The sequence below is a fragment of the Hyalella azteca genome, unplaced genomic scaffold, assembly GCF_000764305.2.
Source record: "Hyalella azteca isolate HAZT.00-mixed unplaced genomic scaffold, Hazt_2.0.2 contig13897, whole genome shotgun sequence".
Taxonomy (NCBI): Eukaryota; Metazoa; Arthropoda; class Malacostraca; order Amphipoda; family Hyalellidae; genus Hyalella; species Hyalella azteca.
The window spans coordinates 39,966-67,612 of NW_025943802.1; the positions used below are offsets into that span (position 1 = coordinate 39,966).

Sequence of the window (27,647 nt, forward strand, 5' to 3'; positions counted from 1 at the left end):
GTACTTTTTTCGGGGTAAAACCTCTGTTAATGAGAAAAAGTACCTCGGTTAGAGCTGTCCGACCACAAGATAATTTTCTGGCATATCTGATGAAAATTTTCTATGTACATTTTTCACGCCAATAAAATCCATTCCGCAGTTCCCAGTGAAAAATTCATGTCCTTCAATTGACAGATTCTGGAAGAAAAGTGAATTGGTTTCAGCTTTCGAGGGACTTTCAGACTTTCGAGTGAAAAATGACATTCACAAGCAAAAGACTTCCGATCTCTCCAATCAGACACTTCTCTTAAAATAAAAATTTTTACTACAATTTTGGGAGTGGAGGTTGCAATTGCAATGTTAAAGCTCACAAGGTTACTTTCCTTTTGACTATTTGTCGAATTTGACGATCGTTCTACTAATTGCCGACATGGAGAGTCTTGAAGATATTCGTTACATGAGATGGCATCAGCTGAGTTGCAACGCTAGCAGGATAGCAACAGCAACCTTAAATTCGTGCAATATGCAACGCTGGAACCACACCAGCCCCACACCCACAGTCAGCTTCAACTACTCTTTCACATCTTCATTTGAAAATATCAGTCTTGAGGACTTTTCGTGTAGTGGCCAAATAAAAACCCCGAATTTAAGTGACATGTTGAATTTTGCATGCGACAAATGCTCGCCGTTACAAGAGCCACAAGTCAAAGAGCTTTGGCGGCAAGGGATTTGCCAGCATCCTTCCAGCACCATCTTCAACGTGGTCGTCTTCTGCCTCTACGTAGCCGTGCTAGTGGCCGCTGTAATCGGCAACACGCTTGTGGTCTTCGTTGTCGGTGGAACAGCCAAAATGAGAACCGTGACCAATTACTTCATCCTGAACCTTGCCGTTGGGGACTTGCTGATGGCAATATTTTGCATACCCTTCACCTTCGCCACCACCATCATCCTGCAGTACTGGCCCTTCGGAGCGGCCATGTGCGTCGTCCTCAACTACCTCCAGGTGAGCTCGCCACTTTTCAACTATTTATTGATGATAAAGTATAATTAAATTTAATACGTCTAATGCACATGTGGCACAAAAAATATAATTGAAAAAATATAAACAGCATATCTTAAAACAGAAACTTTTAGTGCTGTAATTTCAATACAATCACCTACACGCGAACACGTAGACTTGGTCAACAGCCAATTACTGAAATATATTAACTCACAATAACATTATTGAAATTCATAAATGATTAGGGATCAAAATCCAAACTAATTTTGAATCACATTGCCAACGGACTAACTGACACTCACTGTTTGAGGAAAATTTAAAGTTTATCTAGCGAAATCACGTCTCGCAAGCTCTAATTTAACTTCTGAATAACTTCAGCTCTGATGTAATGAACGTCATGGTCATCCTATTGAAAGATGCGCGTCACATTAAATGACACGCGACCTGGGCTTGATTCAGTGAATCTCGACCTTAATTCATGACTCTGAATAAGCCCCTCCAGATCTCAATCAAGATGAATAAAATGCATTTTAAATTTTTTTAAAGATAGTTGGGATTGAATATGAGATTATCTCAGTCATGCACTCAGACAGTTTCCATTTTGTATTTCGTTTTGTTAATTTTTTGGTGCGGCAAAGGAATACAGTAAATGTGGTTACCACCGAAATAATATAGGGTTCATCCCAACTCCTAGTTAATGACTTGCATAAATCTGGAATATCTGAGCAAAATCAAAAGCTCAACTCTAATGCAGTATTCACACGGTAGTAACCAAGATATCGGATGCAGAAAGAAATAGATCAAAGCTCAAAACATTCTAAACAACCTACTAACATTCAGATTATTATAGGCAGTTCGAGAAAAACTTAAGCGTGGGTTGTTAAAATGGCCCACGGCTTATAAACACTATCTTCCCGTTAACAAATATTCCTGCACGGAGTAGGCAATAAAAATTTATCAAAATATTCAGTTGACTGATAAGTGACTGATTTACTTCGTTTTAGATAGTTAGGTTTTGTGAAAGGTTTTATGGGACCGTTAGGCATAAAACATCAGTTTCAAGACTGTATATAGCAAGTAGAGAGCGATACACTCACGCTATTTTTACAACACTTCTCTTTTAACTTCAGTTCTTGTTTGTTTGTCTGTCTGCTGCAAGTCTTATAATCGATATTTAACACACTTCTGCCTGTCCAATCGATCTGAAATTTTGCACACTTGCGCAAAGTTGGAGACAATGCATGAATAAATTGACAAATAAAATAATTTTGGAAAAAAAATAATTTCATAAATAAAATTAAAAATTACTTTTTAGTGCATTTTCTCATTTATGGAAAAAATGCACTTATGTGCTCGCCATGTCCGTCTGTCCGTCCGTCTGTCCGTCTGTCTGTCCATCCGTGACTTCACGTTCTCATCGATGAGAAAATGCGCTCTCTGTCACTCACTGCAGTGAGTACCGAGTTATATTTTGTAATATTTGATAATAAAATTAGAAATTTATTGCACATGTGTAACATTGGTGACACTGGATTCTTTAGAAGTGTTGTCTTTAAAAAGTAAATTTTAAACGCATATTATTTAGATTGTATTCCGTAATAAGTACCAGAACCTCACGAGCGTTCCTCATCAACTGAAAAATAGTGACAATTGCAATAAATGAATATGAAATTATTTGCAATGAGCATTGAGCTGTTCTTCTGCATCACCAGCTCTGCAGCACTGAGGGCATAAAATATACGACGTTCGTCGCAATTAAAATGATTGAGGTCAGTTTTTACCTATTGTTAAGGTTCAATCAAAGTAAGAGCTGTTCTCCGCTTGACTGTTTACCGCAGTCACTTAATGAAAGAGCTCGTAGGGTAGTCCCTGCTGTCACTTATCTATCGAGCTATTTCTGACGAGCTGCCATCTTGATTGTCAAGTTATGAGGCTGAATAATTAAAGCTAGATATGGCCGGAGTGAAGGCGAAAATGTGTAATGTGAACGTTTACACTTTTATATTATCTAATCACATCCTTTAGTCGATTGGCAGAGAAATTAAAATTGGATGCGATTGCCTAATTGGATGTTTCTACACTGGATTTTGCTATCTTAATTAATTTGCAAAGGCATAACTTGCATATGAAGTTTATAATCAAACCTCAATAAAATAGAGAAGTATAGAGAAGAAGTTCCCAGCAATAATATTTTTAGCAGCTATTTAAAACATTATTGTTTCGTTTATTGTGTAATGTGAACTTTCACACAGTTATATTATCTAATCACATCCTTTAGTCGATTGGCAGAGAAATTAAAATTGGATGCGATTGCCTAATTGGATGTTTCTACACTGGATCTTGCTATCTTAATTAATTTGCAAAGGCATAACTTGCATATGAAGTTTATAATCAAACCTCGATAAAATAGAGAAGAAGATCCTTGCAATATTATTCTTAGCAGATATTTTAAAACATTATTGTTTCGTTTATTGTTACTGACAAAAAGCGTCTTGTTATCTGTGTTTACTAACAGCTGCAAGATGTTTGTGCGAGCCTGACACTCCTACTGTAAATAAGACCGCGAAATTAGCTTTAAATATCTTTGTAGATATTTATACGCAGACTGTAATGCATATGGGGCGGTAAGTGCTGGCCGCTGGGCATTGTTAATTTTTCATAATTTTCACTATGGTTTATTTGACTCTTTTCAACCTAGTTTTTGCGGGCAATATCAGTGCTGAACATCAGCGACGGAATTGTTGGAAATTTGAATTTCAATTTTAACGTAATCGGTCATGATTCAATATACATTCATATAAAATGAATGGGCACTAGAGTCCAAACTGTGAAAACTTTCTTACTCACAGCACATATGTAAAGAGCGGACGTTGAATTGATACATTTTTCAAGTCGGGCCAAACTAGTCGGGTAAGCAGGACTCTAAGATTGAGCCTCCAGCCGATATCTCTCTGGGGAGACTCACAAAGAAGGCGACTCATAAACATCCCTTACGAGAGATATGGAATTGGTTGTGATGGTGTACTCAGTGCCGTCACACAATGGAATCTTTTCGAACCATAACCGTTTTGTGTGCGTCTTTTGATATCTGTAGGGCAAATACGATGCGCGCGCTTCTTGCACTCTCCACCAACGGCCATAGACCAACACATCAATGCTCATTTTGTGAAGGTTGATGAGTGTCTGACAGAGAGAGAGAGCCAGTCGCTTCAAAAAATGTTATTGATCACACGTGACATATGAGTGCAATTTATTAAGAACACGCCTTTAAGTACAATCTGACTATTGTTGTTCAGATACCATGAAGAGTGATAAAGTAATTCATGAACCTGAATTTCAAGAACGTATGAAATGTATTTATGGAGTTGGAGTGAGACAATGATTTTGATACATGTTATGAAAGATTCTTGGCAGTGCCACGTATAGACTTTCATCCTCTGGCCTTTTCTGAATTCAAAATTGTGTATTTCTATTAGATTATGAATGAAAGTCGGCAATTTTAATGAGCGGAGTTTGAATTTTTTATTGTGAATTTGGCAAGATTGATGATCCAGAGTTTTTTTGCGTTGCTTCATAAACAGGTATTCTTTGAAGCAAACTAAAACATTATCTAGACATTTAAAACTTCAAATCGTTTTAAATACTCTCCCTTTTGAAATATAAAAACCTTTTCATACTTTTCTCTTTTCATGCAAACTTTCAGGATATAATTTTGATCCTCAAATGGTCCATGGATCTGCACTAGACCTCTCCTCTCGGCTCATGGATTCATTGATTTTCGTGCCACAATTAATTTGATATAAAGAGCACCTGGGCAAATGATGGTCGGACCGCGGCTGTGGTTGTGCGTGATAGCAAAGCTGGCCAAAGTGCGCCGGCCACGCAGGCTTGAGTGCCTCATGGCTTTGATGAGGTGCCGCTAACTGCTGGTCACGTCAAGACGTCGGAAAAGTAACGCTTAGTCGTCATAATCATTGCCTGTAGTGCTGCTATTACTAAAATATTAACACAGCATGTAACGCTTAGTTGTAATAATCATTGTCTGTAGTGCTGCTATTACTAAAATATCAACTCTGCCGTGAAACGCTTAGTCGTCGCAATCATTGTCAGCAGTGTTACTATTACCAAATTATCAACAAAAAAATATCCCAATCGCAGTCTGCAGTGCTACTGTTCCTATAATATCAACTAATTTCAGGAACTAGTGCGAAGACTCGGGAATTTATACCATAAATAGTAATTGCTTGTCGCAGAAGACGGTCGGAAGAAATCATATTTTTAATGACAAAAATTCATAATTGTCACGGCCCTTGAATATGATCAAGCCAAGCACTTTATGTGACCATGCCAAGTGCCAAAGCANGGCAAATGAAAATCAATAAGAAACTGCAAATGAAAGATTCCTGCTTCAAAGAACAATAATTAGAATCTTGCTGCTTCGAAGAGCAGTAAATAGAATTTCACTGCTTGAGAAGTTTCAGCGCGACGTTAGCGCACTGATAAATCCCAGAAATCAGGGCTATATAGGAGCTCAGTCCTTAAGTAAATAACTTATGGTATTTAGATAAAATTATTTCTTAGTAAATATTGGTTTTCGAGGAGTAATTACGTACCTAAATAAACATATTGCATATCAGAAAGTCAATAATACATTTTAATCGTAATGCTAATTATTATCAAATTAATTATTAGTTAAGAGTATCTTTTTCGCAATAGAGTAATTCAACGATTATAAGCCCTGTCACTAAGAAACTAGCCCAAATATTGTAGGACCTGCAACTTCAGCATCTAATTAACTTCATCGTCTAATATTCTCTATTCTCTAATATTCATAATTTATCGTCACTCACATATTAACATGCTTCAAACCCACGTGAAGACATTTGCATGCCCGGTAGTCCGTGGCCCGTGCAGACATAATTAAAGCTGTGTTCATACATGAGAACATTCAAAAATTAACAATGGTCAATGGATTTTTTATGGATTAAATGGATTAAAAAAAAAACAATGGCCTCGGGGAAATATTTATTTTTGATTCGCTATGTCTAGCTTTTCACAGACAGTGAATCTAAAAATAATCGGTGTTTCGCCTCAGTTTACATGATTTATATATATTAATAAATTTATATAATGTGTAACAACTGCGGATGATCTCAACTGTAAAAAAAAACTAAAAATTTGAGGCTCTTGAATCCAGTTATATGTTGTTAGTTGCTTGTAAATATTTCCTGGAATGAGCCATGCTCCTGAAAAGCTTTCAGTCAGACAGGAAGACTTTCTTTTCAACTCCGTACTATGTACATGCTAAATAAAGCCTAGCTTCCTTGTTGTTGCAAAGCAAAATAAATTTATCGAGAAGGAAGTGTCTGAAAAGTATCCATGGTACCTCGAGAGGAGCTAACAACAGAACGAAAAGTTTATTGAACCTAACATAGAAACGAAAAATATTTTAGAATATTTTATGACAGCAAAATACATCTCATGTCGCAGCACGACGAATATATCCTTGAAGTTTATGTCGGAAAAAGGTTTGATAATCAAAAAGTTATCAGATCTTACGCGGCGACAAAGTGTATTTTGGATCTAGTGCCTTGACGAGAAGTTTGTCATAAAGCCTACGACTAAGAAGGCTTTCAAGTGGACGAGTAAATCGCCTCTAACCATTCTTCGGCTTTTATCCCCGTCAGGTAAAATAGAATAGCCCGGCCGGAAATGGCCCTCGAGAATCCTCTGGGAGAAAATCACCAGGGCACTGTAAAAGTTACGGGTCTTCTTATTAAGGAACATACATATGAGCAACAATATGCCGAAGAAACTGCTGGAACTTTAGTCGTGAGACTATTACAGAATTGCGTTTAGTTTCCTTCGTAATGTGAACATAATGATCTTCGGATTGCCTGAGTACTTTAAACAAGGTAAGACAAATGTTGCTGTAATTAGCCTGTACCACTAGAATTGTTTTAGCTGAAAAAATCATGGGAAATAACGTTGGGTAGACTAAACGGTAATGCAAGCAAAAAAATAATTATTTCTGTTTTTTGTAATAATAAGAAATGAGGAATTTTTATCAACTAAAGTTACTAAACGATCTTCTTATATACTATATGAGCACGGTTCTCAGAAGACCCCCTTTTTTAAACATTTCGAATAAAACTGAGAATATTGAGTTGCTTACAATTTACACTCATTTAATTAGAAACTGGCGACAAATTGCCTATAAACCGACCATAAATTTAGTAAAATACCCCTCGCTGCGTGTTACATTAATTGACCAAAATATGATGTACTTTGGTTGTCGCCTGAAACTATCTCCAGGTTATTGCTACGCCATGACACGAGGTTTGTTTCCTCTAATAAGCAAGCGCAATAGAGTAATTAGGCGCGCAATTAAGCTCACGTTTAATTGAATATAATAACAAGCGCAGGAGGATAACAACGTGCTTTGAACTCAGCCACGTGCTAATAAGTTAGTGGAAAGTTCTGCAAATCTCACATTTTTAAGCTCATGAGAGAGAACAAACTTTAATTGCCAATTTTCGCTTACATTTTAAAACTGAATTGTAATTGAGGGCTTTTTAATTTTTCGAGGGATATTGCTAGAGCATTAATTGCTTCAAAATTACTCCAGCCACAACACACAACGTGAAAGAAAATTTATTAAGCGAGCGAATTTCCTGCGAATTCAAGTTTTAATGACATAATTGATGAGACAGTGCGAAACAATACATTGCTAAACACTACTAAGTTTAACAATAATCTTATATTAATTCTAATGACTTTGTTGCAAAATACAGAAGAATTAATATAAGTGTGCTGCATTTTGCAACACTAATACAGTGTTGCAAAATGCAAGGCGATGTAATGATTCGTTCCATATCGTCAATCCGACCCAAAAATATTTCGTTTCGTCTATGTTTAGCGAGAGTGCGGCGTAACACAACCGTGCATACCGCGCAGTTTTAGCTTGCGTGTCAAAGTAAAATTGTCCTCTTGATCGTCATGGCCTTCCTCTAGCTGGCGTCAACGAAACCATGCCACTGCCGTTCACAAGCATCACAAGCCCCACACTATTGAACTCAGCGCCACTTTTACTGGCGCCACAATAATTGATGTCAATAATTGATGTCTCCATGCACGGCCGNTTATCAAAATATTCAGTTGACTGATAAGTGACTGATTTACTTCGTTTTAGATAGTTAGGTTTCGCGAAAGGTTTTATGGCACCGTTAGGCATAAAACATCAGTTTCAAGACTGTATATAGCAAGTAGAGAGCGATACTCTCACGCTATTTTTACAACACTTCTCTTTACCTTCAGTTCTTGTTTGTTTGTCTGTCTCCTACAAATCTTATAATCGACATTTAACACACTTCTGCCTGTCCAATCGATCTGAAATTTCGCACACTTGCGTAAAGTTGGAGACAATGCATGAATCAATTGACAGAATAAATAATTTTGAAAATGTAAAAAATCTTATTTTTGATATTAAAAAATTTGAAAAAATTTGTCTGCTACATAACTTATAATCGATATTTGACACACTTCTCACTGTCCAATCGATCTGAAATTTTGCGCACTTGCGTAAAGTCGGAGACAAAGCATGTATCATTTGACAGATAAAATAATTTTGGAAAATAAAAAAAAATTAATTTCCTAAGTAAAATTATAAAATTACTTTTTAGCGCATTTTCTCATTTATGGAAAAAATGCACTATTGTGCTCGCCATGTCCGTCTGTCTGTCCATCCGTGACTTCACGTTTTCATCGACGAGAAAATGCGCTCTCTGTCACTCACTGCAGTGAGTACTGAGTTATATTTTTTAATATTTGATAATAAAATTAGAAATTTATTGTACATGTGTAACATTGGTGACACTGGATTCTTTAGAAGTGTTGTCTTTAAAAAGATAAATTTTAAACGCATGTTATTTCGATTGTAGTCCGTAATAAGTACCAGAACCTCACGAGCGTTCCTCATCAACTGAAAAATAGTGGCAATTGGAATAAATGAATATGAAATTATTTGCAATGAACATCGAGCTGTTCTTCTGCATCACCAGCTCTGCAGCACTGAGGGCATAAAATGTACGATGTTCGTTGCAATTAAAATGATTGAGGTCAGTTTTTACCTATTGTTAAGGTTCAATCAGAGTAAGAGCTGTTCGCCGCCTGACTGTTTACCACAGTCACTTAAAGAAAGAGCTCGTAGGGCGGTCCCTGCTGTCACTTATCTATATCGATCTATTTCTGATGAGCTGTCATCTTGATTGTCAAGTTATGAGACTGAATTAAAGCTAGATATGGCCGTAGTGAAGGCGAAAATGTGTAATGTGAACGTTTACACTTTTATATTATCTAATCACATCCGTTAGTCGATTGACAGTGAAATTGAGATTGGATGCGATTGTCTAATTGGATGTTTCTACACTGGATCTTGCTATCTTAATTAATTTGCAAAGGTTCAAGAAGTTTATAATCAACTTCGATAAAATAGAGAAGAATAAATTCTAAGCAATCTCAGTTTTAGCTGCTATTTAAAACATTATTGTTTCGTTTATTGTTAGTGACAAAAAGCGTCTTATTATCTGTGTTTACTAACAGTTCCAAGATGTTTGTGCGAGCCCTGACTCTCCTACTGTAAATAGGACAGCGAAATTAGTTTCAAATATCTTTGGAGATATTTATACGCAGACTGTAATGCATGGGGCTGTAGGTGCTGGTCGCTTGGCATTGTTCATTTTTCACAATTTTTACTGTGGTTTGTTTGACTTTTTTCAACTTAGTTTGTGCGGGCAATATCAGTGTTGAATATCAGCGACGGTATTGTTGGAAACTTGAATTTCAATTTCAACGCAATCGGTCATGATTCAAAATACATTCATATAAAATGAATGGGCACTAAAGTCCAAACCGCGAACACTTTCTTACTCATAGCACATATGTAGAGAGCGAAGGTAGAATAACTGACACTCACTGTTTGAGGAAAATTCGAAGATTGTCCAGCGAAATGAACTTACGTCTCGAAAGCTCTAATTTAACTTCTGAATAACTTCAGTTCAGATCATCAGACTAATGTAATAAACGTCATGACCATCCCATTCAAAGACGCGCGTCACATTAAATGACACGCGACCTTGGCTTGATTCAATGAATCTCGACCTTAATTCACGACTCTGAATAAGCTCCTCCAGATTGCAATCAAGATGAATAAAATTCATTTTAAATTTATTTAAAATTAGTTGGAATGTAATATGCGGTTATCTCAGTCTTGCACACAGAACGTTTATATTTTGTACTTAATTTCGTCAATTCTTTGCTTCTACAAGCGAATACAGTAAATGTGGTTAAGACTGAGACAATAAAGGGTTCATCCCAACTCCTAGTTGCTGACCTTGCTTAAATCCGGAATATCCGAGCAAAATCATAAGCTCAACTCTAACACAGTTTTCACACGGCAGTAGCCAAGATATCAAATACAGAAAGAAATAAGATCAACGCTCAAAATATTCTAAACAATTTACTAAAAGTCAGATTATTAAAGACAATTCGCGAAAAAATTCAGTTGTGGGTTATTAAAATGGGCAATGGATTGTAAACACTATCACCCCGTTAACAAAATATTCATGCATACAGTAGGCAATTAAAATTTATCAAAATATTCGTTTATTTATTTCGTGTTGTATAGTTAGGTTTCGTGAAAGGTTTTATGACATCGTAAGGCATGAAACATCAGTTTCAAGACTGTAGCAAGTAGTGAGCGAAATTTTCACGCTATTCTTTCGATTGTAGTTCCCCAAATAAAAACCAGGACCTCACTAGAGTTTCTCATCAACTGCAAAATATTGGCGTTTGGAATAAAGGAAAACGGAATTATTTGTAAAGAGCATCGAGCTGTTCATATGCATCACCAGCTCTGCAGCACTGAGGGCCTGAAATGTACGACGTTCGTCGCAATAAAAATGATTGAGGTCAGTTTTTACCTATTGTTAAGGTTCAATCAAAGTAAGAGGCATTCGCCGCTTGACTGTTTACCGTAGTCACTTAATGAAAGAGCTCGTAGGGTGGTATCTGCTGTCACTTATCTATCGAGCTATTTCTGACGAGCTGCCATCTTGATTGTCAAGTAATGAGGTTGAATTAAAGCTAGATATGGCCGGAGTGAAGGCGAGAATTTGTAATGTGAGCTTTCACACAGTTATATTATCTAATCACATCCGTTAGTCGATTGACAGTGAAATTGAGATTGGATGCGATTGCCTAATTGGATGTTTCTACACTGGATCTTGCTATCTTAATTAATTTGCAAAGGTGTATGAAGTTTATAATCAACTTCAATAAAATAGAGAAGAATAAGTTCCAAGCAATCATAGTTTTAGCAGATATTTTAAAACATTATTGTTTCGTTTATTGTTACTGACAAAAAGCGTATTATCTGTGTTTACTAACAGCTCCAAGATGTTTGTGCGAGCCCTGACTCTATTACTGTAAATAGGACCGCGAAATTAGCTTTAAATATCTTTGTAGATATTTATACGCAGACTGTAATGCATATGGGGCTGTGGGCGCTGGTCGCTTGGCATTGTTCATTTTTCACAATTTATACTGTGGTTTGTTTGACTCTTTTCAACTTTGTTTGTGCGGGCAATATCAGTGCTGAACATCAGCCACGGTATTGTTGGAAACTTGAATTTTAATTTTAACGTATTCGGTCATGATTCAATATACATTCATATAATTATGATATAAAATAAATGGGCACTAGAGTCCAAACTGTGAAAACTTTCTTACTCACAGCACATATGTAGAGAGCGGACGTAGAATTGATACATTTTTAAGTCGGGCCAAACTGTTAGTGACAAAATGACGCAAATAAAGGTAAAAATTATATCGCTATTTCTTTAAATCCTCATTCATCTATCTTTCTGGTGTAATTTTAAGTTACCTCTGCTTTATTTCCAATTCACTCCTTCATTGGACGGACATATAGCGCATAAACATAAACTTAAATCGAAATGGAAAAAGTGAATTTACGAGTTAATGAACGATGCTCAATGATTAATAACATCCATCTAATTCGCTATTGAAGTGAACATTATTCTTCCAGCCACGAATAAGATAAAGATTTTAGAAAAATTGGAGCTTGCGCTTTTTTTAGCCTTTATTCAACGTCGATTACGGTTATTTAAAGGCCATTTCGTTGCATTTTTTTTCAAATAAATCATTCAATTAAAGCCAATCAATTAGTAGTGGTGGTAGCAAAGCCTTCTTATAAAAGTTACCACGAACTTGACCTGAAAAAGTTCTGCTTAAAAGTTTTGGTCAAGGATGAACTTTGGTCGGCCTCGCTCCGTGATGAATTGATTAAAAAGCGTCAAGATTAGAATCCCGGAAGCTAGTGACAAGTTCTAAAAGCAATTTAATAGACTATTGAGAGTATTTTTTGACTAGTTTGGGCTTCCAATGCGATAAAATTCATTTTTTTTATACCAGTGGTTTCGTCTGCTGTGGAGCTCTTTCAGCCGCAATGGCATTGGGCAGAAATCGGCAGCCGGCAGGGGCATTTCTCGTTTAGAGATAACATCCCTTTTCCCCGGAGCTCTAAAGAACGAGACTCACTAACTTTCCGCTTGCGACCTCCTAAACGACTTCTAAATTTTTTACGTAACGACTTTGCGACGATTCCGCAGCTTATATAGTGTTAGGGTTGCGGAATTGTAAAGTCCTACAGTTAATAACGTTGAAATTTGTCGCAAAGCCTGAAATTTCTATCTGTGATTGGCGTTCAAATTATGAATTTAATATCGGTTGAAGAATAAAAAAAATAAATTCTTGTTAACATTTCATGAAAAACTTGAAGAATCGCAATAACAAATGATAATTTGAGGTACTAATCATAAACGCAATCATTAATTTAACGCTATATGCACACCATCCCGCATATTTTCTGCACTAGAAAATCTTAATGAAATTCTCGCCTCAAGTTTGAATTTGACTTTACGAACCACTTTCAATAAGTTCTATTTCGAATCAATCCTACAACTTGCTCGATTAATTCTGAAAATTCAGGTCTTTGATTTGGGGAGCGAGAGCAACAGACTTGCGTACACTTGCAAGTTCGCAATTAATTGGAGTGGGAACGTCTTGGGAAAAACTGAACGCTGAACTTTGTTCTAAAGTTGCAGACACGTGGCAAGCCAAAACTCTACGTTGCAGCATAGAAATAAACTATAATTGTCGCAAACATATGAGGAAATTGTTAGTTTCTAATGTCATCATTTAGTTTTAGACTAGCACTTCTAAGAAAATTTACATAATTAAAGATTGAACATGCATGTTTCTTCAGAAACTGAAGTTTAGAAGACTTTAGATCGCACACCAGTGACGAAATGGTTTAGTGCAGCCGCTGATTTATTGATGCCAAAGATTTCTTTATAGTTAGTCGTCATTTAGATTATTCCACACCAGAGGTGATCGTAAACGAGTGCCGCGTGTGGCCCTGCCCAATAGAAAGCCAACGCGTGTTGCCTATGCCTGTATATGAACACACTCGCACCCGCTTTGACGTGAACGAACTCTTGTTGTATGGATCTCTGGTGTATGAGAATCCGAGCATTTTGCTTATAGCTCATTCATTCCGATTCCAACTTAACACTGTCAGTGGCCAAATGTGACCAACGATGCCTTTTCCTTCAGTCTCATCTTTGGGTTCCGGAGAATCTTCCCAGTGGACCTGATGTCGGAATAAATTTTTGGAAGTGCCTCACCTCAGTAGTGGAAACATGAAAGAGTATGGCAACACTTGGCCCGGAATATTATCATGTTACTCACAATTCATCATTATAAATTTGTGCTCATAACGCTGGTAAATTTCGCTGTATTTGTACCTATTGGCTTTGCATGTGTAGAAAATTCATCGATTTAGTAGATCGTACGAGGTTACAAGGATATTGCATGAAATTTGTAGGGAAGTTTTATCAGTTAATATTTGAAATCGTATATTATGAAATGAACAAGAATCAAACGCCAAAGCTATAATCCATTATTTTCTGATACTCGTCAATCGAGAATCTGCATTTTGTGTAAGATTTTTTTATTTTTTGAGTTTATGAACAGGTCTCAGAGTCGATCTTAAAAATTAATGTAGTTGATGCACGGGTACCTAAGATGAAGTTGTTTACTTGAGTGAAGCCAAGGAAAAGGAGGTTCCAGCATCTATGCTTCCTTCCATATTTTTCATATCATAATGACATTTTCGCTTTTGGTTGCCATGGAAACGACGGGGGGCTGCTCTTGTGAACTTGACTTGATTAAACTTCTGGCTTTCATGCGTAGAAAACCTAAATACCGATGCTTCAGTAATTACAGCGAAGTCTCATTTTAATGTACGTCTACACGATGTAAAACTGTTAGCAATAATTACAGGCAATTATATTTATTGCTCTTGCATGCTATACTCTCATGAGAGAAATTCTCACTAATGGGCAATTGATGCGTTATGAAGCTTGTTTACGGTTGATTACATCTAATAAATAGGAATCAAATTAACTTCGTGTTTATTTTTATAAGTGAAATAATTCCGATCCAAATTCTGGCTAAAAATTCAAGCTTATCATTGTACATGGAATTTTATTAAATGTTTACGTTCAATGCTCATAATACAGTAGGACTACAAAAAACCTGTAGGCTTTGTCATTAAAATTAAAAAACCAATAATGACCGCGGGGCTTCACGAGGCAGCTCTGTCAATAAACGTGCTGATAGATGGCTAAAAATGACTCGGTATAGATTGCCAACGCCATTCAAAAAATAAAAACCATTAATGAGTGAGTTGCACCCCAGGTTTTCAAAGTACAATCGAGAGTAAATTTATTCATTTAGGGATCAAATGAATGCATTGCTCATATGAACACAGTATAAGTCTAAATCTGGTTCAAAAATATATTCTAATCAGGCTCCGATAACCCCCGATTTTTTCCGTGTTCTCTCATTATAACAGCTTTTATTTTCAACGTCGTTTACGGTTAATTCATAAATTTTAGTAATTTAGTTTAGTAAATTTAATTTTTATTTTAGTAATCATGCATCATAGCGTTTCCACATATAGACGCGAGAAAAAACGGCTTTCATTTTTTTAGCCTGCACTTCTTTTTCTGTGGGGGTACAGGGCTCGATTTGCGCAGTGTCTCCTAACTGTGACAAGCTACAAATAATTTCCAACGAGCAAGACTTTCCCAACCGTCATTTTCTTTAGGTTCTCTCTACATGGAGCTCTTGCCTGCCGAAAAACATGGGAGAATATTCGATGACTGACTATAATAAACCCAGGGACTATCGCAAATCTTGCATAGATTTTGAATAGCGTAGAGTTTCTTCTGCCGATGTTCGCTAAACCGACGCATGAATAGCGAATGTCTGCCCTGCCTCGACAAGCTCCACACTCATTAATTGTGAGACGTGCCTCATTTACTCAAGAAACGATGAATAGATGTTGACGGGAAATATATTATTTCGTGCCCATCGAAAATCAAGAAATGTTCTCAAATGAGGCGGGGGCATTATTCCCGAATATATCTTGCATGTCCCATTGTTTGTTTTCAAATTTAGGACAAACTTACAGAGACTTTACATTACTTTCAAAACCTGGCCTGAGAATACGACTCAGGGGGGCTGCGCAAAGCGGCAACAGTTCCCGTTACCACAAGCACTTATTCATTCTCTGTGTTATGCGCTTGTACTCATTCATGCACTGTGTCATTCATATTCACTCATTCATGCACTCTGTCATTCATATTCACTCATTCATGCACTTTGTCATTCATATTCACTCGTTCACGCACTGTATCGTTCATATTCACTCATTCATGCACTGCGTCATTCATATTCACACATTCATGCACTGCGTCATGTACATTCACTCATTCATGCACTGTGTCATGCACATTCACTCATTCATGCACTGTGTCATGTACATTCACTCATTCATGCACTGTGTCATGTACATTCACTCATTCATGCACTGTGTCATGTACATTCACTCATTCATGCACTGTGTCANATATAAAGAGCTCGTATTTTCACTAGATTTAGTAATCATGCATCATAGCGTTTCCCCACAGACGCGAGAAAAAACGGCTTTCTTCTCTTGCCAGCATTTTTTTAGCCTGCACTTCTTTTTCTGTGGGGGTACAGAGCTCGATTTGCGCAGCGTCTCCTAAATGTGACAAGCTACAAAAAGCTACAAATAATTTCCAACGAGCAAGACTTTCCCAACCGTCATTTGCTTTATGTTCTCTCTGCATGGAGCTCTTGCCTGCCGGAAAACATGGGAGAATATTCGATGGCTGACTATAATAAAATCGGGGACCATCGCAAATCTTGCATAGATTTTGATTAGCGTAGAGTTTCTTCTGCCGATGTTCGCTAAACCGACGCATGAATAGCGAATGTCTGCCCTGCCTCGACAAGCTCCGCACTCATTAATTGTGTGGAGCGCCTCATTTATTCAAGAAACGATGAATAGATGTTGACGGGAAATATATTATTTCGTGCCCATCGAAAATCAGGAAATGTTCTCAAATGAGGCTGCGGCATCACTCCCGAATATATCTTGCATGTCCCTTTCTTGTTTTTCGAACTGAGGAAAAACTTACAGAGATTTTACATTACATTCGAACCCTGGCCTGAGAATACGACCTTCCGGGGGCAATGTAACGCGGCAACAGTTCCCGCAACCACAAGAACTATACATTCTCCGTGTCATTCATATGAACTTATTCATGCACTGTGTCATGCACATTCACTCATTCATGCACTGTGTCACGCACATTCACTCATTCATTCACTGTGAAATTCATATTCACTCATTCATGCACTGTATCGTCAGAGAGCGTATAAAACAGCGATTGCGTGTTGATGTCTGACGGCAGCTCATAGTAAATATTACATGTAGCAGGACATGTAGAGCATTAATGATTGCCAGGATATTTTATTGATATAACTGCCTGCGAGACTCAAATATAGGTTATTCCTATAACTGCAGGATAGTGAATGCTGGCAGTTGTGTCTATTGCCTTTATGGAGTGAAGGAATCTTCATAGATACTTCCGGGAAGTGACTTAGGAAAGCAGAAAATAGTTTTCTTTTGGGTTCATCATTGACGAATGCAATCATTTTTTTCTTTTATTGTCCTTTAATGAACGAAAGATTGTATTTTTCATTGCTGGTCCGAAAACAGATGTCGACTAAGCGTATGCCGTAGCTTGCGGAAATGTGCTACTCTAAACAACATAAACGATACTTTATAGTGGAGACATAATCATCTTAAATTTGGGGGTCTCAGCAGAATTCACTTGGAAAAATTTCTATATTATAAACATTTTCACGGTTTACTTTGCCTACTCTAGTACAAAACATCTTTTTAATGATGCTAGTTTGCCACATTATATGTCTACCGGCGTTTAAATTTACTTTTGAACAAATCTCGATGTCAACTAAGTAAACTATGAAAAATATTTCAAATTTGAACGCATTTCATCACTGCCGACACATTCCGCATCACTGAACTTTTTCTCATTCAAGTTTTACTGTATAACTGTAAATTTATCCGTTAATTCTGGACTACAAAGAGTGAGATACTTTTGGAAGGAATTCTTTATTGCTACACGTGTGCAAACTAGGAACAAAGGCATTTCGAGAAAATGGCATACCTAAAAATTTTGAACACCATGAACAAATCAATTAATGTTTTCATGCATTAGCGACTGTTCTGCCGTGTCTGTTGGGATGGAATCGTTGAAATAAAAGTGCAAGAAATTTAGGAATATGGAGTCTGGCTCCTTCAATTGAGTACCAACCTTTGTGAAAGCCAGTGAAATGCAGTCAACGAGACCAAAAAAAATTTAATGGCACATTTTGCGACGAAGTCCTCCTAAATCTGCCCAATCTTTGCCATGCAGGAGCATCAACGCTCACCGGTCTTTATGAGACGCTTGGCACATCCCTCAGGGTTACATTTTCTTCCGCTGAGTCACGGTAAAATATGGTTATGGTCTTCTGATCCCTATTGCATCATTTGGAAATGATTCAAATAAAGATTCACTAAAAATTTAAATGAAAGAAAACGCAAATTAAAATAATTTTATCCTTATTGGAAATTTTTCTGAGAACAGCTCTAATTTCACTTTGAAAAAACTGAAAAAACCGCCTAAGGAACAAAAAACCAAAAGATTGAATATTTCAAGTGCACATGAACTGAAAGCGTTGTTAATCGTGCAATAGAATACCATAAATCCTCAAGAACTCAACTGAATAAAGTATGGGATTTATTACATGTTCGTTCAGTCCCATGAATATAAATCCAACTAAACAATTAATAATATGCGTTTAAAAATTGCTTTTTAAAAACAACACTTCTGAACAATCCAGTATCTTGGATGCTACACATGTGCAACGAATTTCTAATTTCATTTTCAAATATTGAAAAAAAAAATTATTCTTCGAATTTTTTTAAGATATCAAAATTTTGTAAATTTTAAAATTATTTATTCTGTCAATTGATTCATGCATTGTCTCTGACTTTATGCAATTGTGCAAAATTTCAGATCAATTGGACAGATCAAATTGTGTCATATATGGATTATAAGATTTGTAGGAGACGAAATTATTTTTTTAATTTTTTAATATTGAATTTTTTTTTTAATTTATAAAATTATTTATTCTGTCAATTGATTCATGCATTGTCTCCAACTTTACACAAGTGTGCAAAATTTCAAATCGATTGGACAGGTAGAAGTGTGTTAAATATCGATTATAAAATTTGTAGCAGACAGACAGACAGACAAACAAGAAGTGAAGTTAAAGAGAAGTGTTGTAATAATAAAAAATTAGATCAGTACTCACTGCAGTGTGTGACAGAGAGCGCATTTTCTCACGTCCGTCTGTCCGTCGTCCGTCACGGACGGACGGACGGACGGACATGACGAACACAATAGCGTTTTTTTTTTCATAAATGAGAAAATGCGCTAAAAATTTGCAAGTACTCACTTCACGAAATAAAAAAATATTTACTCGTAACAAGGAACGCAACGGATGGCCATGAAGGTAAATGCATGAATTAAAATTATAGCAATCTCGATGCCATCATACCCTCATTTATTGTGTCACCGAATCCGAATTTTTAATTATTCGTGGGAAATAATAATGGAGCGAGAGTTAAGATTTTAGCTCCCTCACCGCTTATTTACTAATCCCTTCCTGATAACAAAAACTCGGCGCAAATTCTCAAAATTGTTGTTCGCTTTTTCTGTCCTTGTTTAATTTCAATTATTCGGGGAAATTTAAGCCAGTGACAAATAATAAAAAATTTAGGGTTTAATATTTATCAAGCAAGAAACAGTTATGTGAATGGATTATATTCATCATCTTGGATCTTATATTTGGCGATGCAGCTGGTCTTCCAAACACATTATTGGACAATGGGGAATTAAGTTGTTCTTTCTTTGCTATGACATCACAGAGCGACAGCGAATTAAATCAAACGCGCAGGCTAATGTAAAAAACAGTCTTGGAAATCTTTCAGCCATGGCTTGTTATTGCAGGAGAAATTAGTCACATCCAGGGAAATTTACCTGCTTGCATTTTAATGTTTCAAGCACATTCAATCATTCGGATATTAGTGTAGTTAGGCAGAAGTTCTTCATTTATGCAGGTTTGTGCGAAGACCAGAGCATGCTTTTTATTAACAATTTTCTTCTTGCTTTCTTTTTTTTCAATAAGCTGAATAAAATTTCTTGCTGGTGCTTGGGGATTGAAATCAGGTCACCAAAGGACATTTTACTGGAATACGCCTTTACGAATATTCAATATTCATTCTCAAGTAGGTGAAGAATTTTAAATCACTTGAAATTTGCAATTTGAAAACTACATAAGTGCATACAAAAGGTATCGTAGGTACTATTCGAAATAAAAATTTAAATTACTCCGAGAAAAACTTCAACGTCCTGACAAATCCGGTGGTTTGCAAATTGATAGCTAAAGACTCATGCTTGATGATGAGAGCCTCTGCTATTGCCAGTCTTGTAGTATCGGGGCACTGCATGATGATGCTGGTGCAGGCCTCCAACGTCGAATGTTATTTTGCACAATTGAATTGACAACTCTTTCATCTGTCCTATAACCGCTGTTCATCTGGTTTTGGTAGTAAATTCTTGTGACGCCGTCTTTTTATGTGGAATCATCTGTTCGGGTTTGACGTGCTCGAAAATTTGAAGTTACTGTGTTGATAGTTTTGTTTGCATAACTGTTGCTTACAAGAGTTTGCTTGCAGGTCCGGAGTTCAGTTTTCTAGTCACGAGCTGATGCACATGTTTTGAACGCTAGGTGTACGAGGGCGCATATGGTGCTGACTTTGTAGCGCTGGGGACATTCGCTGTCTTCCTTCAAGAACTTTACGACGTCTGAAGGCTTACGATAAACTTTAGTGTTGAACGAATTATTATCATATTGCACCAGTGTGTCCAGAAAGAAGGCAACATTTGATTATGTCCGAACACAAAAGTGAACGTCAAAACTGAATTGAGTTTTAAAGCCGCTCTATCATGTGATCCGTCATGTGATCTTGGTCTCGAACGAAGAAGATGTCGTCGACATATCGACAGTAAGGGTCGGGTGTAATCCGTGCATCTAACGACCATCGCTTTTAGGGTTAGCACATGTAGAATTCGGCGAATGTTGGGCCAAGAGGACTTTCCCTGGCTACACCGTTAATTTGCTGATATATTTTATTATCTGGAGTCCGGAGGCGATTTGAAGAACAGAGGCGGAGGAGATCGGGTAAATATTTTTAGGGATTGATGGGGCCGGAAAGTTACATATGATTAGACATGTTTGGCTATTATTTATGTAGCTTTTATCAGGTTGGTATTGACGTAACTTGTTGGTCTAATCTGGTGAGCGGGAGTTGATTGACATACATAAATTTTGACATTTGTAAATGAGGTAAGTGCTCATTATAATGTAGTCTTCAGCAAGTTTGGCTGAATTGGCTTTCTATTTATATTTGGCTAAATTAGATAAATACATAAAAGCTGTAAACTCAACTCAGTTCTTCTTCTTCTTTTCCGGGTGTCCACGCTGGGTGGACTTAAAGCCACAGGACAACCGCAACGATGACCGTTGGGCCTGAGAGTGTAAACTCAGTGTAATTTTTGAAGTCTAGAAAACCATTGAAATTAAATTTTGACAGCGGAAATTTTAAATGTAATAATAAAAATTAAATCACGGTTGTTTTGGCTTTTTTTCCTCCTGCCGCCATCAGACAACCATGGTCTGTTGCTTTAATCATGTCAAAGCATTGTCTGTCGAAATTTAATTAAAAATTTGCATCTCAACAAATTACCGTACATCATTTAAAAAAAAGAAATGAATTTAAATTCAGTGAAAAGTCGACCACTTACTTAACTTATCTGCATAGGCGCGCGAAGAAGAGTAATGAAGGTAATAATCAAGCAATATCAATCAATAACCAAGGTAATCAAGCATGAGAATACTCGGTTTTTCAACGTTCTGGAATTATGTTCGTAGAAAAGCCCTCGAATTTTCTGTACGCTATGACAGCAAAGGGGCTTCTGCGAATTGAATCAAATCTAAAGACGTCATTAATTTGTAACAGACTGTTACTTGATATTAATTTTTGTAATTTTTCCCGTGATGGGTTGTTGTGTGTTATTACTGTTACTTGATATTAATTTTTGTAATTTTTCCCGTGGTGGGTTGTGGTGGGTTAAAACTGTTTCTTGATATTAATTTTGACCAATTAAAGACGCCCATTGCATCGCAGGGCGTGACGGTGTTCGTGTCAGCGTACTCGCTGGTGGCGATCAGCATAGACCGCTACCTTGCCATCATCTACCCGCTCCGTCCGCGCATGACGAGGCTCCAGGCCCGCGTCATCATCTGGCTGGTGTGGGTCCTCGCTATCGTCACCACCGCCCCTCTCGCAGTCTTCTCACAGCTCAAAGAACCTGACGATAACTACTACAAGATCTACGAGCTGAAGGTCTGCATGGAGGACTGGGGGGAAGGTTCTGAGCAAAGACAGGCGTCGTATTCGGCCACGTTGATGTTGCTGCAGTACGTGTTGCCGGTCGCGGTGCTTATCTTCACCTACACAAGGATCGGCATTGTAGTTTGGGGCAAGAAGTCGCTGGGAGAGACTCCCGCCAGGCACGACAGAATCGCCAGGAGTAAAAGGAAGGTCAGTGATTTTTTCTCAATAATAAGAATTAACCAACATTAGTCCTCAATTAAATGTTTGTCTGCGCACTGTTACACTTGGTCTGTCGAATTTGATTAGCCAAGAGCTCAGAAGAAAATTAAAATTTTCATTTATTTCCTTCATTATTCCATGAACTCAAGTTGCAGACTTTTGCAGTTTTGAATTTATGAAAAAGTTTGTGATTACTGACTTCATCTGCCATTGTATACAGTATTATTGTTCCTAGATTTTCATATTAGTTTAATGTGTATCTTATAGTTTGCTTCGATGATCGGATTCTGCATGAGTACATTAGGCTTAATGAAATCACTTGCATCAGAAATCACAACTTATGAACGTGAGATCGATTTAAAAACGATGAATTTTAAATTGAAGAGCTATATATTTTGGTATTTATACGAATATAAGAGTAAATTTCGGGCAATATTTTCTCACCCTAATTAGAAACATAACAAAGAATCTAAAAAAAGTTTATTCTCTAATGAGGCTTTTAGTCATGGAGGATTCAGTACGTGCATTGATACAAAAAATTTGCACGCGAGATAAAAGAATCGAATTATCGTATCTCAAATTAAAATACGACCTAAAAATATCTCTGAAAATCTAAAAGGTCTACGTCTAACCAATCTAAAGATCGGTCAGGTCATTTCATGCCTCAATGCTAACATGAGTTTTTGCCAGGATATCTATTTGACGTTCTCATTAAAATTTAAATCAAAAATTCAAATTAAAGTCATAGAGAGTGGATCATCTTTTAAAAAGAAATGGATATAAAGCTGTGTGGGAAGTTTCTACACATATAAAAAAGACCCTAATATAACATCATGGAGCTCTTTCACATTTGGGTGTATAAATAACTTTGCAAAGATAATAACGAATGAATCAAAATCAATCTCAAATGAAATTGAATTTCTTGCATAATTTAGTCTAAATTTTATGAGCAATGTTTTGGTAAACGGGATGCTGAAGTTGAATGAGATGCTTGCTGTACGCCAAGCTGACTTCCTAATATTTTAATAATAATATTTTGAACAATAATATTTAATTAATATTTTTTTCCACGAACTTTCATTTAGAAAATGAAGATCCTAAGCAGTCTTCCATCTTCAAACCCTCCAGACATAAGGAACTAACACATGAAAATTTGTTTCGTATTATTATCATCAACTGGAAAATATGCATTCCTCATTTGAATATTAGGAAATGTTGGAAAAGCTTAACAAAAAATTCGTCCAGCTTTACTTATTTTTCCCCCCACCCTCCTCTGTACATCTCGGTCCCCACAACACCCACGCAGCGCCAGCAACGGTTGCTCCCGTAAACCCGACACAGATAATAACGCAAATAATCTCGTCCAAACATTTTTATTTATTTTGCCAAGAAATAATTTAATGAAATAAATCTTCGAAGATTCACTATTGAGATTTCTTCCTGAAATCAGATTTCATCAGCGACTAAATCAATTTGATGACCGCTGAACCAATGGCAGGTTGAAGCTCGTCGCTTCTGGGTCAAAATGGTTTTCGATTACCGACTGCCCTGACGCGTCTATATTATACCCCGAATTGTTTATTTACTCTTATGAAAATAACATTATGCAATATTGTAATAATGTTTCATTTATAATGTCTAATGTTTAACTTTTATGTTATAAAAGCTGAAAATTCAGCAGATTGAATCGCTCGTCTGAGAGCTTATTTCAGTCTAGTGAAAAATTACGATCGAAGCAAAATTAGTTCGGGTATCTTATTGATGAAGTGCAAAAGTTAAAAAAAAGATGTAACGAAATAACTATACGAATATTTATTAAGTCCATCTCCACATCAAGTCACCACATTAATTTCGACTAATTAATATAGAATTTATTGATTATGTTAATTTGTGAGTTTTTTCATTCTTTTATTCGGATCCCATGTCAGTTTGACGGCACGCAAGACGTTCAGCTGCGTTCCGCTCATCCGCTCAGTCCTGCGTTCAGCTCGTCAAATTTCAATGCAGAACAATGCTTTTCATAATGCAACATAATATATATGCCTTCCATGATAATTTCAATCAGCAACAGAACCGGTCTACTGAAAATTAGTTTTCTCAAATTTGTATTTATTTGACGGTATTAAATGGAGAAGGCTTCCGTAGACATCCATGTGAGTTTCTTCCAGAAAATGAAAGCTTGTATTCAGAAGGTTCTAAAAGCGCCGCTGTCACTTTATATTTCAAAATAATAATAATCCATGACATGGACAGATTAATTATTAAGGTCTCCATGCTTACGATGCGTAGTGGAATCCTTTAAGAAACTATCAATCAGCCGTATTCCGAATATTCTTTTGCAATGATCAATTTTATCACGTATTCTGCCTTTCTCCTTGATTGCTTCATTCTATCAAAAGCTACGCAGCTTTTCCGACTCTTCCATTCTTGCTTCGTTAGCTAAACACACAAATCGAAACATTGCAATCCTTTTGAATATTCTGAAAAATCAAGTGAAGGAATATAACATAACGTGGCTTACAGATTTGCATGACCTCCAGTTGCCCTCTATGGTCGGATGCAAACGTAAAACAAACCGAGAGGAACAATTGACAAAGAATGAATAAAAATAGAAAAATCGAACGCAATACTCAACGGAACGAACGAAACTTTCAACTAACTGAGCGTAACGCTAGAAAAACCGAAATTAAAATTGAACAATCCGAGAGCTTTGCCCAACATAGCGAGCGCAGTTCTCGTCAAGCCAACATTAAACACTCAAGAAAGCCTGCGTAAAACGCAGCAAAATGAGCGCAATACCGACTATGCGAGAGCAATACTTAAAACCGAGCGCAACAATCTACAAACCGAGCGCCAACTGGGCAAAGCGAACTTCACAATCGATACTCGGTACAGCAAGATCATTGCTCGAATAAGCGAGCGCAACACTCGAAAAAAAACAAGCGCAACACTCGATAAATCGGGCGCAATTCTTGACAAAGCGAGCGCAGCACTCGACAAAGCGAACTCAACACTTGACAAAGCGAGCGAAACACTTGACAAAGCAATCATAACACTCGACAAAGCAATCGCAACACTCGGAAAAACGAGCGCAACACTCGACAAAGCGGGCGCAACTCACGACAAAGCGAGCGCAACACTTGAAAAAAAACAAGCGTAAAACTCTATAGAGCGAATGTAACCCTCATTAAAGCCAGCGCAACACTCGACCAAGCGAGCGCAACACTTGACAAAGCGAACGCATCACTCAACAAAGCGAACGCAACACTCGACAAAGCGAACGCAACACTCGACAGAGCGAGCGCACCACTCCACAAAGCGAGCAACACTCGACAAAGCGAGCGCACCACTCCGCAAAGCGAGCCTCGACAAAGCGAGTGCAACACTCCACAAAGCGAGAGCAACACTTGACAAAGCGAGCGCAACACTCCACAAAGCGAGTGCAACACTCCACAAAGCGAGTGCAACACTCGACAAAGCGAGCGCAACACTACACAAAGCGAGCAACACTCCACAAAGTGAGTGCAACACTCGACAAAGCGAGAGCAACACTCCACAAAGCGAATGTAACACTCCACAAAGCGAGTGCAACACTCCACAAAGCGAGCAACACTCCACAAAGCGAGCAACACTCCACAAAGCGAGTGCAACACTCCACAAAGCGAGTGCAACACTCGACAAAGCGAGCGCAACACTCCACAAATCGAGCGCCACACTTGACAAAGCGAGCGCAACACTCCACAAAGCGAATGTAACACTCGACCAAGCGAGCAACACTCCACAAAGCGAGTGCAACACTCGACAAAGCGAGAGCAACACTCCACAAAGCGAATGCAACACTCGACAAAGCGAGCAACACTCCACAAAGCGAGCAACACTCCACAAAGCGAGTGCAACACTCCACAAAGCGAGTGCAGCACTCCACAAAGCGAGCGCAACACTCCACAAAGCGAGCGCAACACTCAACAAAGCGAGCGCAACACTCCACAAAGCGAATGTAACACTCGACCAAGCGAGCGCAACACTCGACAAAGCGAGCGCAACACTCCACAAAGCGAGCACCACACTTGACAAAGCGAGCGCAACACTAACAAAGCGAGTAACACTCGACAAAGCGAGCGCAACACTCGACAAAGCGAGCAACACTCAACAAAGCGAGCAACACTCGACAAAGCGAGCGCAACACTCGACAAAGCGAGCTACACTCGACAAAGCGAGCAACACTCGACAAAGCGAGCGCAACACTCAACAAAGCGTGCAACACTCCACAAAGCGAGCAACACTGGACAAAGCGAGCAACACTCAACAAAGCGAGCAACACTTGACAAAGCGAGCGCAACACTCCACAAAACGAGCAACACTCCACAAAACGAGCGCAACACTCGACAAAGCGAGCAACACTCGACAAAGCGCTGTAGTGTGTCATGTTGTAGGCAGCGTAAGCGCCGCTGCCAAATTATAGGATAATGCACTACCTAATCGTCCGCTTGAGCAGAGGAGGGCGGCTTTACAAGTACCCGAAGCCATTGTGCTCGCACGCCATTTCGAACGGCTTCGTGTTTCATTAAAGCAAATAATTACTCCCATTTTCAGAAAGAGATTAAAAGTGACGACCTGATGTCTCGTGGGTAAAGATCCTAACCCAATGATGATTTCTTACAGCAATAAATTAAACCGTAATTAGTTTGGCTGGTGATCTCCATGCTTTCCTCACTGACACTGTATATACGTCGTTTAAAGCTAATTAGACAACTGGTACGAAGCCATGATTTTTATTTAAACGCAAAAACTTGAGTAGCTCCCACATATATTCAAATATATTCGTTAATTTGTTCATAAATCAGCAAGAAAAAATCGTTATCGTGCTATTCTGAATGCTACGATCGATGAAAAGAAAATTACTCTATTAAAGAATAATTAAAAGAAAATTACTTCAATTAATGAATAATTAAAAGCTATTTACTTCAATTACTGAATAATTAAAAGAAAATCACTTCAATTACTGAAAAATAAAGGAAAATTACCTCAATTACTGAATAATTGAAAGAAAATTATTTCAATTACATCAAGCCATTTCGCTAGATCACGATTTGATGTTCTTCACACACAACCCCGACAACCAATTCAAAAGTTCAGCATCAAATCGCCTCACGCCATTATATCAGTTCATGCCGCGATTGTGCTGCATGTTTTATTCGTGAAAAATATTTTCATGATAAGATCTTGCAATATTATGATCATATACAATATTATTAAGGATCATCCAATTTACCAGTGACCGTCTCATAATCAAGGGAAGGAACTAGCACGCGCATGTTCATTTCACACGCACCGGTCACGATAGATTCCCTTAATTTTAAAAGACTTAGAAGTGTATGGTTGAACCTTTTCCATATTGGGCTC

At 37.6% G+C, this 27,647-nt stretch overlaps 1 protein-coding gene across 1 annotated transcript in view; it reads left to right on the forward strand.

Moving 5' to 3' along the window:
- The first annotated feature begins 381 nt into the window (after nt 1-381).
- Nucleotides 382-27,647, forward strand: part of LOC108682554 (RYamide receptor) — a 47,250-nt gene continuing 19,984 nt past the window's right edge. The window contains exons 1-2 of the mRNA XM_018171743.2: nt 382-982; nt 21,816-22,232. Coding sequence (XP_018027232.2) covers nt 410-982; nt 21,816-22,232 — 990 coding nt within the window. The 5' untranslated portion in view covers nt 382-409. The remainder of the gene's footprint in view (nt 983-21,815; nt 22,233-27,647) is intronic.